General features: G+C 36.2%; 1 protein-coding gene across 18 annotated transcripts in view; it reads right to left on the reverse strand.

The window, feature by feature from the left end:
* Nucleotides 1–20,135, reverse strand: part of DMD (dystrophin) — a 2,138,536-nt gene that overhangs the window by 1,076,921 nt on the left and 1,041,480 nt on the right. For all 18 annotated transcript variants that reach the window (XM_058713880.1, XM_058713888.1, XM_058713887.1 and 15 more), the window contains one exon: nucleotides 415–562. In XM_058713880.1, coding sequence (XP_058569863.1) covers nucleotides 415–562 — 148 coding nt within the window. The remainder of the gene's footprint in view (nucleotides 1–414; nucleotides 563–20,135) is intronic.

A 20,135-nucleotide genomic window follows, 5' to 3' on the forward strand; every position in this document is an offset into this window, starting at 1 on the left:
AACAGAACTACACTTTTATCATGATGGATATTTCCAGAACTACATTATTGCTAAGTCTACCACAGGGTCTCCTCCTGGACAGGATTCAACATAAGGCAAAAACACAAACTACCCCAAAGCCACAGGACACCCTGCTGCAAGATGCTTCCCTATATCACAGATTCAATTATACTTTGCAGTTCATCAGATAAGCCAGTTATACCTAGGCTAACTCTCACCTTGAGACAAGTAGTCCACAGCACAGTCTCCCAACATGGTCATTACAATGATCCTCTGTATGTGTAGTGATCACAACAAAAGTCAGGAATTGTAAATTGCCGTCATCCTTCACAGCGTGAGCTTAAAGCAGCTAAAAAGTTGTGACGTTGTGGTGAAGATAAAGACAGTTTGAAAAAAGAGGTCTCAAAACCTTACCTTAAGACACCATTTGTATTTGGCATGTTCCCAATTCTCAGGAATTTGTGTCTTTTTGAGAAACTGTTCAGCTTCTGTTAGCCATTGATTGAGTATCTTCATATCATAATGAAACCGCCGCCACTTTTCCACAGATCTGTCAAATCGCCTAGAGGCAAAAATATGGATCAAGTAAAATAAATAGATTATACCAATTATATGGACATAGCATGTATGTTTTGCTACATTGGCAAGGATATTATTTTGATCGGTTCTCACATTTGTAGATTTCAGTTTCAATTAACAGAGGTAAATGATACTGAATAAAAAGGATGAATTAAAATAAAAGGCTATAAATTTTCCCTTCAAAATCAAACACATTTCTTGACTGAAACAAAGCTAAAAACAACAATTATGGAGTATTAACATTTTCTTCCCTATTAGCATATTTAATTTAAAAAAAAAGTTCCAGGAATTTAAAAAGTATATTAGCATCTAATAAGTATTTCAAAGATAGAAAGAGGGTCAATGTCAACATATGTTTTGAGTCAAAATCAAATTATCTCATGAAGCCTACAAATTTGGTATTACTTCTGATCTGAAAGAGTTTATTCATTAAGGTCCTCAAGCATCCAAGATGACAGATGTAACTTACACCGTCAGATCAGATATAAGCAACCAACTAACTCATAGACTCATCTAAACCAGGTGATGAGTGTCGTCTTCCTTTAATGTTGTTTTATTGCATCTGCTAACATTTTCACCTGGAATGGTGAAAGAACTTAGTGTAAGGTATTGTGCTCTTATCCCACGAGAAAAGAATATTAAGAAGGAAGTATTTGGTCATGTTCCAGTCACAGAAGTGACTGAGGCAGAAATGAGTCAGGGCTGTATGTTTATCCTAAGACAGTTGCACATAAGAACCATCAGTATCTTTTCAGGTGGGATCCTGATATTCATATTTTTAAAAGCACCCCAATTATCCTAATGTACAGTCAAGGTGAAAAATACTCTGCAAAGTAAGTTTTAAAGTTTTATGGGGCTTATGAACTAGTGGGTCTCCTGGGGCCTGTCCAAACAGGTATTTGCTGTCATGAAACCAAAACCATCCTGAAGGTTCTTGGCTGCGGGGCTGCCTCAGAGTGCAATAAGCCTGTAGAAGTTCTAGGAAGTCTGCTCTTAAAGTTTCAATGGGTTATAATTTTGAATATCTCAACATCTTTTCAGGTCTGTACCTCCATTTAGGAACTATAAATTATTTTAGAACTGAGATAATACCCCAACTCCCTCTTGTTTTTATTGGGAAGAGAACAGAATTAAGATTTCTTAACTGTTATTATAAGCCAGGCAGCGGGCTCTGACTTTTTACTTATTCTTGGATTCCTGCAGCACCCCTGCACTGCAACAATTATTGTTCCCATTTTCTACCAGAGAAAAGTAAGAGGCTGCGCAGCCTGCCAAAAAGTAAACAGACTGAGATGCCAGAAAGGGGATTCTAACTCGGATCTCCCTGGCTTCCATCATGCCCGTCACGGTCTTCCAGTTTCTTTCGTGGGATTTCCTTTTTTCAGGATGAAGCCTTACCAGTTGAATAATTCAAAGAGATAGTTGTAGGATTTTTGTTTCTTTTTATCTTCTTTATTGTCTTCCAAATATTTAATAACGCATCTACAGCTACATTGCATTTTATCAGATACCACATTTAATGATGAACTCTATTTCTTACGTTAAAAATATCTAAAACAGTATCTTGTTAGCATTAAAAAGTCAGCCAATGGCAGCCAAAAGGGGTAATCTGTAACTCTAGCTAGTTTCAAGGAATGAATTCTGCCTTTCATAATTAAGGGCTTTCTAGAGTTGCTCAAATATGGTATATCCATCAACCTCAAAATGACGTTGGAAATATTTTGCATGTTTAATCATTATTTTGTTTTCTTATATTTTTGGCTCTATCTAATACACAATAAATGACTTAAGGATACACCATAGGCATTTATTTCCTTTAATGGAAAATTGTACACTGCATCCGTCTTCTAGACACATCACTACAGTCAAAGTTGTGGTTAAAAGAGAATCTAAAAAGCCATGAGGCATAGTTGGTACTGTCCCATCTTGGTGAGACTATAGTTGATTTTGACTTTCACCGTATAGTTTTCCATGTTGTTAAGTGTTTCTACAACATGCACTTCACACTTTGATACTCAGAAAAATGCAGTAACTTCCAAGTATTTCAAAAGGCAGGTTCACACGCTAACGACTACCGCCTGCAACACTCTTCCCACTACCAGAGCCCGAGAAACAGGCGGAAGTAACCAGAGCACACAGGAGTTGACATTTGGTCACAATTTACCATTCTCCTCTATAGCAGCCATCGGTCTCCCTCCTACTTTGCTTTGCTTCCCCCTACCCCACCACCAAAATCAGCCTCTTGCTGACTCTTTTCAGCTACCAGCAGGTGGCTGTTCTCCCACATGTCCTCTAAATACCAACTTTTCATTCTAGGCTGCTTCACAGAGGTGTCCCTCCACCCATCACCGCGCTGGAGACGACCACCTTCTACTAGGTTCCGCAAAACCTCCTCCCCTTCCAAGCCCTGTTCCTTTCCAGAGATCATCTTTCCTCCAAGATTCTCAAAAGAAGAAAACCCTAAGGGCCCATAGATCCTAATGATCACAGTACTCCTGGCTCTGCAAGGCAAAGCCAGAGGTAGGAAGAAAAGGGAAACGGGCTGTGGGCCCCTGCTCATAGTCTTACAGCCTTGTTCCAGACCCACAAAAAATGAGACAGGATGGACTTGTCAGCCACACAGGGCTCTCTGTGGTTCCCCAGGCCCTGCTGCTGCCTCAGGCCTGTATGCCTTTGTACATCAGTACCTTATTCTTGAAACGCCCTCTTTCCCCCTCTCTCCCTTTCCCCCCAACTTCTGCAATCCAAACTTTTGGATTAAAAGACTTGGTTTGAACTACTAACACTGTCACTTTGCAAACATCTAAATCTAGAGTATTCATTATGGCCTGCACACGCTAAAACTTTGAAAACTGTAAAGTTGATTTAATTTTATTGTTAAAATTAATGTTAAAAAATGAGTACGTCTATTCAAACAAAATATTAAAGAATAAAAGCATGCACTTTACACGTGACGGCATTTAATGCGAGTAATAATATTTTAAACTCCATTTCAAGCATTGCATAAAATTTTAAAATATACTTTTCAGCATTGTAATATGTGTTGTTAACAGCAAAGTCTAAATCTATTCTTGAATTTACTATGTAAAATTTCATTTTTTATCATGACTGCTTTTAAACTTACACTCTTACCCACCGAGGAAAATTCTCAATGAATATATATAAATTGTTCTAGCTTTACAATGTTACATTTATAAATTTCATCTCTAATCAGTCACTAGGCTCTTATCGGACTGCCCAGGATGGAGGAAAAAGGCAGCGACAACTAGAAACACAGAGAGATATTAAAAATACCATTCAGGAAAATAAATATAAGTTTTACCCTCTACATTATTAGTTGGGGGGGGGAATTTGGTTGTTTTTTTTCCCCTGGCAGTAAGAGGAAATGTAAAACCAACTAAAAAAAGGACAGAAATGTCAGTATAAACATATGGATAATAAATCAAGTGATTTTAGAATTTTGCAAATATTAAACTTCTCATTCACTATGCAAGCAGTATTTAAAATTACACTGCTGCTTCATTTATGTGCAGCATAACTTATTTCCTGCTGTTCTAAATCAAGTTAGTCAGATTATTCTCGAGCATAAATTACATTTAGGGAGTAATTTAGGTACTTTGGGACCTACTTTAACACTTTCAGGTCATTAAGGTGGTGCTCAATTCTATGAAATAGATTTAAATAAATAATATCCTAGTCGCCTTCTGACACATCCATTGTGGCTTCATACTTGGGTCTGCTAACTCAGCATTAGGCTGTTGATTGTTTCTTCCTACATATTTCATCTTTGATGAGGTGAGTAGGAGGTACCTCCACTAACGTCTCATGGTTCAAACTGTAGGTGTTGATAAATAAAGTTAAATTAGTTCTTTGTCCCAAATCATGGTACCTTACTCGTCCCCAACCACCTCCCCCCCCCCGCCCCCCCCGCCGCTTTCCCAGTAATACAATTATGTAGTAAAACCTAAGAATGCTAGCACTTACAGTTTTTTTTCTTTTTCTACAGAACCTGACTTACTCTGAGGAGCGCTCCCACGGCTCTAACTTGCCCTACCCCGTTGATACCCCTTTTATTTTTCTCTCCTAAGACAATGCCCAAGATTTCTAGGCTGAAGTATGTCCTCTCATGCCTATTTGTTAATATACTGGACCCAGGTCCATTCATGCATAATTAGACTCCACTCCAGCTTCCTGAGTGTCTGTCTCACTGCAAACACTCGCTGGATACATGCTTGTACCTGGACCCATGATCTCACCTCCTCAAGCAAACAGAGCACAGTGGTGACACTGCCGAGGCTGGAATTCTGGCTTCACAATTTACTGTGTGGCCTTGGACAAGTTAGGGACCTCGCTGAAAAGTAAGTATAAAAGTAGTTCCTACTTTTTCCCAAAGGTTAATTGTGAGGGTGAAATGAAGGAATGTATTTAAATTTCTCAGAACAGTGCCTGGCAGTGTTCGACAAACAGTTGTAGTAATTGTTGGTCTAATTATTCTGCCTCTGTTTGGCTTAGATTTTCAAATGCAAAGCAAATCACCAATATAAATTCCAAGACATGCCAGTGTCTCTTTGGTGGGGGTAATTCATTATCCAGTTTATGGAAGCTGAATCACGACTCTAGCATAGAATCCATGGTTTCCCATGTCTGACCCGAACCACACTATACATATTTTTGAAACACCTTTTATTGTGAAACAATACAGAGAAGGATACGTATAATCCCACGTTGCCATCACCAAAGCCAAGAAATTAAAAACAAATTTCCAGTAGCCAGAACCCATCTTTAAGATAAACATTTTTAAGTTTATTTATTTTGAGAGAGAGACACCCTGGGGGGGGGGAGGGAAGGAGAGAGAGAGAGAGAGAGGCAGACAGACAGACAGAATCCCAAGCAGGCTCTGCACCGTCAGCACAGAGCCCAATGTGGGGCTCTGAAACTCACAAAACTGTGAGATCTTGACCTGATCCAGAACAGTCAGACACTTAACCAACTGAGCCACCCAGGTGCCCCTCCAGTAGCCAGAAACTCTCTTGAACTGCCTCAATCACTACTCCCTGCTACCTCCACAATTTAATCTCCTTCCTCACTTTCATGGTAATCATTCCCTTAGAGCTTTGAAATTTAAATAAGCCTCCCTAACACTGGAGTTTTTGGTTGTATATGCTTTTGAAAATTTATAAATGCAACCATATAATATGTATTATTTCATATGAGGGTTTATTTGCTCAATATTATACTTTTCCCCTTTTCTCCCCACAAAGTTATACTTTTAAGATTTTTGTTAAAAATGTTTAAATGTAATTAATCAAAAATATTTCTTTGTTCATTGTTGTATAATATTCTTCTGCATGCTTTTTAAAACTGTTAATACATATTTAGGTGTTTCTGGTTTGAAGCTATTATAATGCTGCTATGGACATTCCTGTACCTATCTCCTGGAATGTGTGCACAAGCATTTCTGTGGAGTATATACCTAGGACTGAAACTGATGAGCCACAGGTTATGTACATCTTTAATGCGACAAAATACTACCAGATGGTTTTCACTCCTAGCATAGTAGCATATGAAAGTTTACACTCCCCTTTGCAATTTACAGTCCAAGAGCAAGTGTATGAGAATTCCCAGGGCTCCACGTTCTCACCAGCAAGTGGGACTGCCAGCCTCTCAAATCTCAACCATCCGGGTCATACATGGCGATATTTTAGTTTTAATTTGCAAGCTCTGACTTCTAGTGGGGCTGGCAAATTCCTTCTGTGTTTACTGGCCATTTGGATTTCTTTGTGAAAATGACAAAAGTCTTATGTTAATGTGAGACATAAAACACATTTGCTATGCAGTATAAGTTGATCACTCTGGAAACACCATCCTAAGATATAAAACACTGTCAGCAGCCCACAAGCCCTCGTTGTGCCCCCCCCCTCACTTTTCAAGAACTCCTCTCGGTTTTCTATCATTGTCTGTTCTTAAAGATTTGTAGGAAATCTTCAATTATGGACGCACGTACTTCATCAGTTAATTTGTGTGTTCCCAGTAACTCCTCACACGCTGTGGCTTTCGGTTTTACACTCTCAATGTTGTCTTTTGATGTACAGAAGTTATTCATATAAAACATAGTCTTGGTGTATTATTTTCAATTCTGATTACTGCTTTACATGTATGTTTAAGAAATCTTCCTCTATCCAACATTCATTAACATATTCCCTATTTTCTTGCAAAAATTTTATTAATTTGCTTTTTCCCATTTACCTTGGTAATCCTCCAGGGTTTTATTTTCATGTAGAGTGTGAACTAAGATGTGTGTTTTCTAAACAGGACATTTTATTTTATTTTATAAGGTAAGACGTGCATAGGGAACAAAATAATGGTGTATGGTGGAAAAACAAAAATGTGTGCAGTGAAAAGTAAGTCTCTCCTACTCGATTCCCTCAATTCAGCTAATTCTGCTCTCACTGTAAATACAAATTTTATAATTTGAAATATTTCTAGAGCAGGGCAAGGGAATACAGATACATTGACATAAAGTAATAGATTTTTCATTCAGTTTTATTATTTTCAGTATATCCATTGCTAGTATTTTTAAAGCTCTGGATTGACATTTTATTTTGTAATATAATACCCTTAATCCTGTCTATGTTGTGAGTCTGGTTCAGGCTACAAGCCACTTTGGAATGGTACTCTGCTCTTAAGTTTTTTTTACAGTGACTATTATACTTGAGTTTAGCAACCCATTCTCATACCTTTATTCCCTCTCTCCACTGCTGAAATTCCGCACATTTTGTTTCTCTGGTTTCTCATAGTAAGTTTTCATTTATTGCCATATGAGTAAACAGAAAAGATGGACTTTATTTGAACTAGCTCACCAACATCAACACTTAATGTGACCTCTTTCCAATCACAAAGGACTCTTTTGCCATGTTTAAAAGTCGGCATATTTTTTACTCAAAGAGAAATCTCGTTATTATAGGTGAGCCTCTTGGATTTCCTGTCTGGACATTCCCCTACAGAATTTCCTTAACTCTTAAAATTTCAACTAACATATACACCAGAGATTGGCAACTTTCTCTATAAAGTTTTCTGAAGTATTTAATTAATTAGTTAATGAATTAATTTTTAAAGTTTCTTTATTTTGAGAGACACAGAATGCGAGCCAGCGGAGGGGCAGAGAGAAAGGATAGAGAATCCTAACCAGGCTCTGTACAGAGCCCAACGCTGGGCTCGATCCCATGACCATGAGATCATGACCTGCGCCGAAATCCAGAGTGCAGGCACTTAACCGTCTCAGCTACCCAGGCACCCGACGAGTAAGTATTTTAGGCTTCGTTGGCCAAGTGGTCTTTGTTACAAGTACTCAACTCTGCCACTGTAGCTTGAAAGAAGCCACACACTGAACAGAAGCAAAGGGGTTTGGCTGGGTCCCAACCAAATTCTACTTACAAAAACTGGTGTTGGGCCAGACTTAGACTTTACCTACCCTTCATCTACAAAGTGATTAGCACATAGTTTCAGGTTCTGGCCTTTACCTAAGTTCTTTATCTGGCTGTTTTTTTGAAGCCTCAAATATGACATGTTAACAATCCCTATTTTCTCCTCTTAATCTTTACTTGTAATTTGAGTTAATCATTTCCAAGCTAGAAATCTGGAGGTCATCCTTTACTCATCTCTTTGTTTCTCACCATGCTTGTCTCTATATCCCACCAATTCTACTTTTCTTAATTTCTTTTATTTATTTTGAGAGAGAGAGAGAGCATGTGTAGGAGCAGAGGAGGGGCAGAGAGAGAGAAACCCAAGAAGGTTCCACACCACCAGTGCAGAACCTGACGTGGGGCTCGATCTCACAAACCATGAGATCCTGACCTGAGGCAAAATCAAGAGTTGGACGCTTAACCATCTGAGCCACCAAGGCGCCTCTATATCCCACCAATTCTAAATCAGAAGTGACTCCTGAATTTGGCCTCTTTGGTCTAGCCCCACTGACATGACCTTTGTTGAAAGCCCCTAATACCTTTTCCTCTCCATACCCCGGCTCATTTTTCCCTATCATCCATTTCTCACAATTCTCTAATCTATGTCTACACTGTCATCCCTTTTTCCTTTTTGGTTTTGCCACATAAATTCACACAGATTACAACGTATGCTACACTTCAAGACATTGAGTTGTCTCAAAACTTCCATAACAACCTAAATTCTGTTTTTACTCTGGGTCTTTTGCTATATTTTAGATTGTCTCTGCTCCATAATGTCACTTTATTCTGTGAAGCCTCTCTCCCCTGAAATAAGTTATTCCATAAGAAAAGTTTCCCCCCTCTGCAAAAACCTCTGTTAAGATTCCACTTCATGTCCTATAGGGCACCTCGGGGGCTTCGTCTGTTCAGTGTCTGACTCTTGATTTTGTTCAGGTCATGATCTCTGGGAGTTTGAGCCCCACATGGGGCTCTACCCTGATAGCATGGAGCCTGCTTGGGATTCTCTCTCTCTCTCCCCCTCTCTGCTCCTCACCCACTTGCTTGTGCTCTTTCTCTCTCAAAAATGAATAAATAAACATTAAAAAAATAGATTTTTACCTCATGCTCTAATTGTGGGTTTATAGACCTATCTTTCCCCAAAGAATCTGAGCCTCCTACAAAAAGGAATATGCCTTATTCACCTTTGAATTTCTAGTACCAAGCAGTGTTCCTGGCACATAAGTGTTTAATATATTTGTTAAATGAATGAATGAATGAAAGGATTCATGAGTAATTTGCATGGGCTCCTTATATCTTCTATTTGGGAGCCATGAGGTTTGGGTAATCCATTTTACCTCGTTGAATCCAGTTGTCACATAAATAAAGCAAGGATAATATTGTCTACATTACATAGCATTTTGATGAGAATGAAAGCACACTGAAAGCTATAAATAACAATAACATTTTGGTATTTTGTTATCAGTAGCAACCCATGTTAATCTGCACAATTTATAACATTCATACAAAATTTAGAATTAAAAAAATCTTGCTCTATATCAGAAATCATCTTGCAAATAAGTCAGTACATTTCCAGAGAATTGTTGCTCTAATAGAAAACACAGGATGACTTTTAAATATAGATAGTTTAGGAAGCTCAACGCCATCCCGTAAAAAAAATTAATACACTTGGACAAAACTTGCCAAGGACTAATTTAAGTATGAGGATGCATAATTACTTAAGAACTATAATTTTTTAAATGAGAGTGTTTCAGACTACAGTGATATTGATAAAATTCACCTTATACTCAAGAACTCAATAGTGTTACTTTATGTTTTCAGTTATTAATCTAGTTCATTTATTAATAGTGTAACTTTAAAAACAAGAATGTAGGGATACCCGGCTGGCTCAGGAGGTACAGCATGTGACTCTTGATCTCAGGGTTCTAAGTTTGAGCCCATGTTGGGGGTAGAGGTTACTTAAAAATAAAATATTTAAAATAATAACTGTAAAGTTAGATAAATGCTAATTACATTACTTGTAAAGCCTCACACTTTAGTTTATCACGAATAATATGTAAAGAAATCTTAAAGTTCTTTACAATTCTAAAGAAGTTTTTAAACTTTATTGATCTCTTATTGGGCATGCATCTCTGAATGGAACCTAAAATGGGCACTGTAGTAGCCACTTTTTCCTACAAGTAAGAAAATCTGTGGAGGAGGAGGTGAAAAGAAAACTTCATTGATAAGCTTGAGTCATTGTGAAAAAGTGAAGACTTTTAGAACTGTAAATATACAACACACACACACACACACACACACACACACACACACACACACAAATCAGAACTTGACCTAAGTACATATAAGAGTGATGGAAGCCTTCAGGAAGCATATTATTTTGACTTAGTAGCAGACACCATAAACATCCCTGGGATAAATTTATAAGTAGTCAAATACATAAGACTCCATACTTTCACCTACCCTTGACGTCTGATTATTTAATTTGCTAATTATAAGAAGAAAAGCAAAAGTGTCTCTGGTATTACTAAATGTCTCTGGTATTCCACAAATCTCCTTTGCCCTTCTCTTTTATAAACATCTTTGTCATAGTACCTAGTCTCATCAGGCCAATGAGAGTGTAAAGGGTGCAATTTTTGACAGTTTTGTCATGGCGGGGAAATATTCAGGGTATGCTATTCCTGCACTGGTTCTGAAAAAAAGCCAATGTAGGATTATGCTAATATTAACCTAAAAATTATGCAATTTCAATGTCTTGATTTGGCACAATTAGCACCCTGTAAAAATACCCAAAGTGGAAAAAATAGTTTGCTATTATGAGCTGTAATGTTACCTCTTATATTAGGATCTTTTAAAGAAATCAACAAAAGAAATTGATTCAGCAGTCTAAATTAAATAACTTAAATTTATTAAAAAGTTTAAGGTAACATTCTTTCTGAGGACTTGATATATTCATGGATCTCCTTGACAAAATGTGAGCATTTAATTTACTCCTAATTTACATATCTCCTAGTATATAGTCCAAATAAAGATGATACAGTGTTTGACATCATAGTTTTTAATCTTATGTGAATTTGTGAGCTAGAGAGAATATCCAAAATAAGGATGTCTTTCTCTTCATTCAAACACAAACATATGTAACTCATGTAGGAACTTTTACCTAGAAACAGCAGCAAAAGCAGTCACCCCCACAGATACTACGTACCCTACTAAGTTTTCAGATTCAACAGAGTATTTAATATTTTCACAACAGCATAGGGTGGGTACTACTATTATATTTTCCAGACAAGAAAACTGAGACTTTGGGAGGTTAAGCGACTTGTATATTTCCAAGGAGGAATCCAAGGCAATACCAGAGGTGAATACCATGCGTTAAGAGTGTACATGGTTTTTTTAAGAAGTGTCATTAAAATTAGTAAATACCACACTATCTCACAGAAGACAAGAAATCCGACTTCTCTAACACACTGTCCCCTTGGGCATAAATCACGTTGTTATTGTTTGGCTCCATACTTTTATTTCTGAGCATGATAAATCTTATATTTTAAAAGTAAAGGATTCATAAATGACCTGACCTCTAGTTTAAACAGCCATTTCTCAAACTAATAGCTCTTCCTCCTAGTCACTTCTCATTATATAGCAGGACCTCTCACATCACACCTCCAATCAAATAGAATTTAACTTAATGTTCCATGAACATCCTTCAGGGTTCCTCATCTTTGTTGTTTGCTTGTTTTCTTCATAATATGTCTTGTGTCAAAATATTATTTCTCCTAGATTCTCTGCCAGACACAACTTCCCCCATGACAAGCTTTCTGATGCTCTTAATTAGAAGCAATCTACCCTCTCTCTGTACTTCCCCAACACTCTTTTTGGCCTGCTTTAAGGAATTTAGTCCGTTCTAATTTATATTGATATCATTACCCCCAAACTATAACAATTGTTCTCTAAGGGTAGGAACTATGTTGAATCACCATTTTTAACTTCTGTAACAAGTACGCATAAATACTGTTGGACTTAATTTTTGCAGATTTAAAATTAATTAACTGAATTAATTTTCATACATACAATTGATATTCATTTTGAATTATTATTATACCTTTTAATAGGAAAATGTTCTGTAGATGAGAAATCCCACACTATCACCTGGCAAAAAGGGAGACACAGTTTTCAATTTAAAGCAAGTCATAAAACAAGGAGGTTGTAGAGCATATGAAATATGAAGATGGGCAAAGGGGAGTTAGAAATTCTGCTTTATTGCTTTGTAAAATTCAGCAAGTGATTTAATTTTTTTAATTTCAGGACTCTCATTTGTGAAATAGGCATGATAATGTCTACCTCACAGCACTGTTTGAAGGATTAGGAAAAAAATATACTAAAAGTTGTGAAGCACATAGTAAGTGCTCGATGTTCACAATAACAATAATCATAATAGACATATATAACTATATATGATATATAATATATAAATATACAACTGCTGTATTTGTAAAATACTATTTAATTTTCAAATATATACACATATATGAGCACTTTCTTTTCAATATAGAGCGATGAATGAGGAAAATCTGTACAAGTGCTTCTGTTTTTTTTCTATGCACAAACACAAGTACAATGCACACTTTTCTTTGGAGAGTCAAATATTTCACTGTGTATGCTGATTTTACTCCTATTGTAATTGAGAAAATGTAAACTACTGTAGCAAATGGAGTCATATGTCTTTCCTTGTTTCCTTCCAAATGAGAGGGGTATAGTACGTTTGATTTGGTCACAAGAAATTTTACTTCAATTTCTCTGCTAAAGGAGTATGAGAGGGGGGAAAAACATATTATTTCAAAATGGAGGGTGAACAGATTTTGATCTTCAGGGCAAGTAAGACACTTAGATGTCATTTTCTTCTCATGAGTGTTATTAAAATACAAATTCCAAATATACAATGTAAGATTAAAAAAAAATAAAAGCATGACATTCAGCAAATCCAAATACACCACTTAAGATCAGCTTACACAAGTGTCTCTTTTCTACTTTTACTCTTTATTTCTTTTGACCATGATTAAAAGCAAAGATTGAGAGCACTGTGTATCCTAGAATATCTTTGGTATGAGAGCACAATAAGACAAATATAAAAATAAAATTGAAACAATTAACTTTTTACTTAGCTTTATTCTACATGGGCAATTCTATTTTCTCTCTTATACAGTTTCACTGGGACCATTACCTTCCACAAGACTGCTTTTCCTATTAAGATAGTTATAATTAACAAGAGCCCACAAACACATAACAGTTATCATCTACCATATTAATGAACATATACAAGCTATTATTTTTCCCAATGTTTACGACATTTTATTTTATTGGAACCAATCTCAAAAGTTGCAAAATGTAAAAAAAAATAATTATAACAGTGACTTTCCTAATTGTCAATTAATTCTAAAATAATTTTCCAAAGAAAGAATCAACATTCCCATTTTACTAGTCTAAGTTGGTCTTGGAACGTGCAAAAACAGTACTACAGAAAAAGAATGAATTTAGAAGCATCAAGTGGCGTTCATAGAGAATTAGTGCTGAAATTCCACCAGAGTAACATTTCATTAAAAATAGGAGGGGAAAATATCTAGGCTATCAGAGGTTGTAAAGAACCATCTAAATTCATTCTGTAATACTGTTTTTGCATGTTCCAAGACCAACTTAGACTAGTAAAATGGGAATGTTGTTTCTTTCTTTGGAAAATTATTTTAGAATTAAATTGACAATTACAAAAGTCACTGATTTTGTTTGGAGGTGCGCCCATAAGTCAGAGGAGACGTTTCCAAAGGACTTTCTTATAAAATTGAGAACCAGTAATTAATTTCAAGGCAGATTTCTGGTTATATCTATCTGACAGCTAGATAATTAATGAATTAAATATGCCTGAGGTCCCCTATGAGTATGGCTGTGGTGCTCATTTCCATGTATCCACTGATCCCACGAATATTCGGAGGATTTCCCTGCCCCCACTCCCCAGCACGGATGTACCTGCAGAAACCGGCCAATTCCAGTCTAACAACATGGAGGTAAGACATCTTTACTTCAAATTCACTGAACTAAAATCTGACCCAACTCTAGTAAGTGTAAGTCAAGGAAACTTTAATCATAGCTGACTTACCACCTTATGAATAAATATCATCCTAAAAATCAGGCCTCTTTTGCTATTTTACATTTCATCTTATTAAAACACAAGTACATGAGGGAAAGATTCTTGGCATAAAACTACTATATTCATTAAAATTTTTTTCTTTCCTACACCTGAAGGCACATGTCTAAACCTGTAGGGGTTACTTTATTATTTAATTAGAGCAGATTCTTTTCTATCATTTTAGGTGTTTCATCTGAAGTTTGATTAACATCAGTATATGCTGTGCTCTCAGGCAAGTAAGCATAGCTTGTGCAGAAAGAGGAATGAGCAGAGCAAAATGTAAAAAAATAAATAAATAAAAGGATTTTAAAATACAGAAAAACATAAAATGTGTGAAGACATAGAACCTCTAAAAAATAAAATATCCATGTTCAAAGCCAAGCAGAAATACTTCATAAATGTGTATGAAGTATAGTATTAGCTCGTTTTATTTAACAACATTAATTCATTCCTTTAATAAACATTTATTGAGTGCTTAGTATTGGGCCTGTCAGTGTGTTAAATTCGGGGGGTATAAAGATGAAAGAGATACTATCCCTGCCAATGAGAAACTCACAGTTTAATGTGAACATTAAGTGCTGTAATGAGGGTATGTAACAAAATTGTAGCATGTGCTGTTCTTGCCCAGTGCATATTCCAGTGTCTTTCCATTTCAAAAAACATTCCAAAGGCCAGCCCTTAGATTTCTTTGCCTGTGAACTCCTTCTGGCTGCTGGGGTCTGTTTTGCCCAGCTATATGGCAAGCCAAGACTGCTCAGGAATAAACACTCCAGGGAGAAACACTCCATCAATGATTGACAGGAGTTGATGTATAAATAACCCAGATCATCTGGCACCCTCAAGTGGCATAACTCTGAGGTATGTGTTTTATATTGTTGCCCACAGTTTCCTCAGGAGAATTAAGTTTCAGATACCCGAAGTGTTAATTGGGTTGAAAACACACCTTTTAACGGCTTTCTCTTGTTCCCTGTCTCACTTCCCTAAGATGTCCCCTGTACCTCCCCAATAACCTCCTTGCACTAGAGTTCTTTGCTTAAGGTCCGCTTCTGAGGAATCCAAATGAAGATAAAGGGCAACGCTACTATGAAAGACAGTGGATGAATTCTACCCTAAAGGAATGTGAGAGTTGAGAGGAGGAAAGTGTTAGGAAAGACACTGCAGTAGATAAGGATCCACAAGGAAGAGCAGAAGTATCTCAGGTAGAAGAGAGAGAAGTAAGGGCATTGCAGGAAGTGGAGCCAGCATGTGTGAAGGCTTAGACGAGTGGTTCTAAAATCCGTATCAATTAATTTCAAAACACATTTGTGAGCCCCACCTTCATGGTTTCTAATACCATAAGCCGAAGGATTTTCATTTCTAACAAGTGCCCTGTTGATGCCGATGCCTCTGGTATGGGGACCACACTTGGAGAATCACTAGCGTGCAGACAATGGCCAAATGATAGGTGGGCAAGAGGAATTGGGTGAAGATTATTAAGACTCATGAATATCCTGTGACATAACTTGCTTTTCTTAGTTCATTACTGCTAGCATTGTTAATTGAAAAAATGAGTACCAAACAAAATTACTAAATATTTTTTAAATTCACATAATAAAATAAATGACAAAATCCTTGGAGAGAGAACACATATAGAGAATATTTCTTATATGCTTCCTGGCTCTATTTTCTGCGAAATTTTGCATATATGTAACCTAAAATCCACATTTCCCAAGAACTCTATGACTGCCAGTTTGGGAATTTCATGCTTCTCCCAGGCTATGGGCATGGGGCACCGCATAACTGGCTGGTTCAACAACCGGCCAGTAGGGGGCAGCAATGCTGAAAACATCCATGACCACAAGAAACCAGAAGGCACTAGTTGTCTCTAGCTGCTCTGAACTATAAGAGAATATTGCATTTTGTCCTTGAAAGAAAGGTTTAGTTACACTGGGTTAGGAAAAGAGAGATGGGTTATTATTAGCTGTTTTTCTGTTTTACACATGTTGCAAATGTCATCATACACAAGATGAAACCACAGGAGAAGCTAGAAGTCTAATTAGAGTTTTTGTTTGTTTGTTTGTTTGGGGAGACAATTCCTCCCATCCAGTTAATTAATACATCCAACACTTCACATATTTATATATATTTTGTTTTCATACTGAGAACCTTTAAGTTATACGCTATTAGCAAACTTCAAGTATACAGTATGGTATTATCAACTGTAGTCACCATGTTATACATTAGATTCTCAGTCATTCATCCACTGACAGCCAGTTCGGTTGTTTCCATATCTTGGCTATTGTGAAAAATGCTACAATGAACATAGGAGTGTAAACATCACTTCAAGATCCTGATTTCATTTCCTTTGTATATATATATATATATATACAAAAAAGCGATATTTCTGGATCATATGGTAGTTGCATTTTTAATTTTTACTGGTAATTAGTCTTTTCAGATTTTCTCTTTCTTTATGATTCAGTCTTGGTAGGTGGTATGTTTTTAGGAATCTCTCCATTTCTCCTAGATTGTCCAATTTGTTGGCATATAATTGTCTTATGCTCCTTTTTATAATATGTTGTAATGTCTCTTCTTTTCATTTCTAATTTTGTTTATTTGACTCCTCTCATTTTCATGTTAAGTCTAGCTAAAGTCCTATTTTATCTTATTTTTTTAAAAAAAGCAGACCTTAATTTCATTGATCTTCTCTACTTTTTAGGCTCTATTTCATTTATTTCCGCTCTGATCTTTGTTATCTCCTTTCTTCTCCTAACTCAAGACTTTGAACCTTGTTCTTTTTTTTTTTTTTTCTGGTTCCTTGAGGTGTAAAGTTAGGTTCTTTAGATCATGCTGAACTCCTCCCTTAGAACTGGTTTTGCTGCTTCCCATAAATTTTAGTATGGTGTATTTCCATTTTCATTTGTGTCATCATATTTTTTAAATTTCTCTTTGAATCATCAGTTGGTCAGTAGTATGTTGTTTAATATCCACATATATGTGAATTTTCCAGTTTTCTTCTTGCAATTAATTTCTAGTTTCATACCACTGTGGTTGGAAAAGATGTTTGATTGGATTCCAATCTCCTTAATTTTATTGAGACTTGTTTTGTGGCCTAATATTTGATCTATCCTGGAGAATGCTCTATGTATGCATGAGAAGAATGTATTCTGCTGCTATGAGATGGAACGTTCTATAAATGTCTGTTAAGTTGGTCTGATCTAATGTGCAGCTTAAGCTCAATGTTTTTTTTTTTAATTGACTTTCTGTCTGGATGATCTATCCTTAGGGGACAGGGGATATTGAAGGCTGCTATGATTATTTTAATGCTATTTCTCCCTTCATGTTTGCTAATATTCACTTTATATATTTAGGTTCTCTTATGCTGATTGTATAAATATTTACAAATGTTATAACCTCTTGTTGAATCGACCTCCAATCTATCATTAAATAATGACCTCTTTTGTCTCTTATTACAGTCTTTTGCTAAAGGTAGACTTTTAGGCAAAGGCTATCATCACTATATAATGACCTCCTTTGTCTCTTATTACAGTCTTTGGTTAAAAGTCTACTTTGTCTGATATAAATATAGTTATAGTTTATTTTGGTGTCTTTTGCATGACATACCCTTTTTGATCCCTTTACTTTCAGTATATATGTGTTCTTAAAGTTGAAGTGAGTCGCTTGCAGACACATATAGTTTGGTCTTGCTTTTGTTGTTATTGCTGTTGTTTTTAAACTATTCAGCCACTCTATGTCTTTTGATTACATAATTTAGTCCATTTATATTTAAAGTAATTGTGGACAGAAATGGACTATCACCATTTTGGTAATTGTTTTCTGGCAGTTTTGGAATTTCTTTGTTCTTTTCTTTTTATCTTTCTTCTTTTGTGATTGGATGATTTTCTCTGGTGGTATGCTTTGGTTTCTTCTCTTTATGTTCTGGGTATCCACTATAGTTTTTTGCTGTAGTAGCAAAACTCTAACCCTTAATCAGATTCTTGAATAGAAGAGTGAAACAGTCAGGATTGAAATCTAGATAGATGATTTTGTAAGCTGTGGAAAGGAATTATGCGCTGGTGAGAGGATAGAACAGTGGTTTTCAACCTTGCTGCATATTGGAGCCATGTGAGAAGTTTAAAACATTTTCCAACAGTTTAATTTAACTGATCTGGGATGTGGTCATGGCATAAGGACTTTCAGCCAAATTGTATTATGAAAATTTTCAAATGTACAACAAAAATGAAAAACAAATACAGAGAATGCCTGTATACTCATTATGTAGATCCTAGCATGAACATTTAATAACTTATTTACCCATCCACATATCCCTTTATCCATCCATCAACTGATCACATGTTTCGATGTATTTCAGTATGAATTATGAACATCAATATAATTTACCCTAAATGCATCAGTGTTCATATTTATCAAGTAGATTTCAATATTTGTTTAGAGATTTTTTTTCTTGGTGAGCACTGAGACTTTTACAAATCCTGCAGATGATTCATATTTTCAGCAAAAGATTCATGCAGATCGTGAGATTAAAAAAAAAGTAGGCAGGATAATGATTATTATTACATTTCTTATTATTCATTGTATTTATGCTTTCTTTATATTATGGCTAATTGAAATAATAATTGTGTGAGGGAGTTATTATTTACAAAGAAGGAAACAATATTCAGAGATATTAAGTAAGTTTCCAGTGTTCACATGGCAAAGGCAAGGTAGAGTATGTATTCAAATCCAATTTTAATCGATCTCATAGAAAACCATATTTTTTTTCCATTTTTTTCTACATGCATCTAAGGCTATGGGGGTAAAAATGGGAAGGAGTAGCTTAATTAAATGTTAATTTGAAGGATGCTCATTACCATTTTAGAAGGGAAAAGGAAAAAAATAAAGGGGTAACATAATTTTTCCAACTTTTTCAAACATAACAACTGGTTGAAAATGATTATTTTGTACAAAGGCAAATAAAAGTGATCCTGACTTTTTTATTTTGAGTAATCATTCTTCAAATACCTAAATATGGATTCTTAGTTTGATATCTTCCTTCAATTTGTTCAGTGGCTTTTGTTTTTGTTTTTGTGGGTTTTTTAAAAATAATACTCTTTTACTTATGACAAAAAATTGTGCCACTGCATTAAAAAACATAGAAGAAAATATTCCCAAACTACAAAATAGTAAAGAGAAAAAAATCTGCCACAGTAGCCCACCGTAACACAATAACTGTTGGAATAACAGTTAACATCACAGTTTTTGAGGGTCAAGAATCCAGGAGTGGCTTAGCAGAGTGGGATTGGCATAGGATATCTCATGAGGTTGCAGCCAAGCTGTTGGCTATGGCTGCATACTCTTAAGATTTAATTGGAGGGGCGCCTGGGTGGCGCAGTCGGTTAAGCGTCCGACTTCAGCCAGGTCACGATCTCGCGGTCCGTGAGTTCGAGCCCCACGTCGGGCTCTGGGCTGATGGCTCGGAGCCCGGAGCCTGTTTCCGATTCTGTGTCTCCCTCTCTCTCTCTGCCCCTCCCCCGTTCATGCTCTGTCTCTCTCTGTCCCCCCCCCCCAAAAAAAAAAAAAAACAACAACAACAAAAAAAAAAAAAACCAAAAAACGTTGAAAAAAAAAGATTTAATTGGAGCTAAATGACTCACTTCTACGCTCATTCTCAAAGCTCTTTGCAGGAAGATTTAGTTTCCCACTATATGGGTTTCTCCACGGGGCTAAACACGATATGACTTCCCACAGAGCAAGCAACGAGTGAATGAGTGAGTGAGAACTCATTTCAGAAGTCATATCTTTTCTATACTTGGAAGTCACATACTATCGCTTCTGTCAAATTCTTTGTATTAGAATAAACTCATGAAATACAGTCCATACTTAAGAAGAGGGGAATTAAGCTCCAACTCTTGAAGAGAGGAATATCAAGGAACTCAGGGACC

Source organism: Neofelis nebulosa, chromosome X, assembly GCF_028018385.1.
Source record: "Neofelis nebulosa isolate mNeoNeb1 chromosome X, mNeoNeb1.pri, whole genome shotgun sequence".
NCBI lineage: Eukaryota > Metazoa > Chordata > Mammalia > Carnivora > Felidae > Neofelis > Neofelis nebulosa.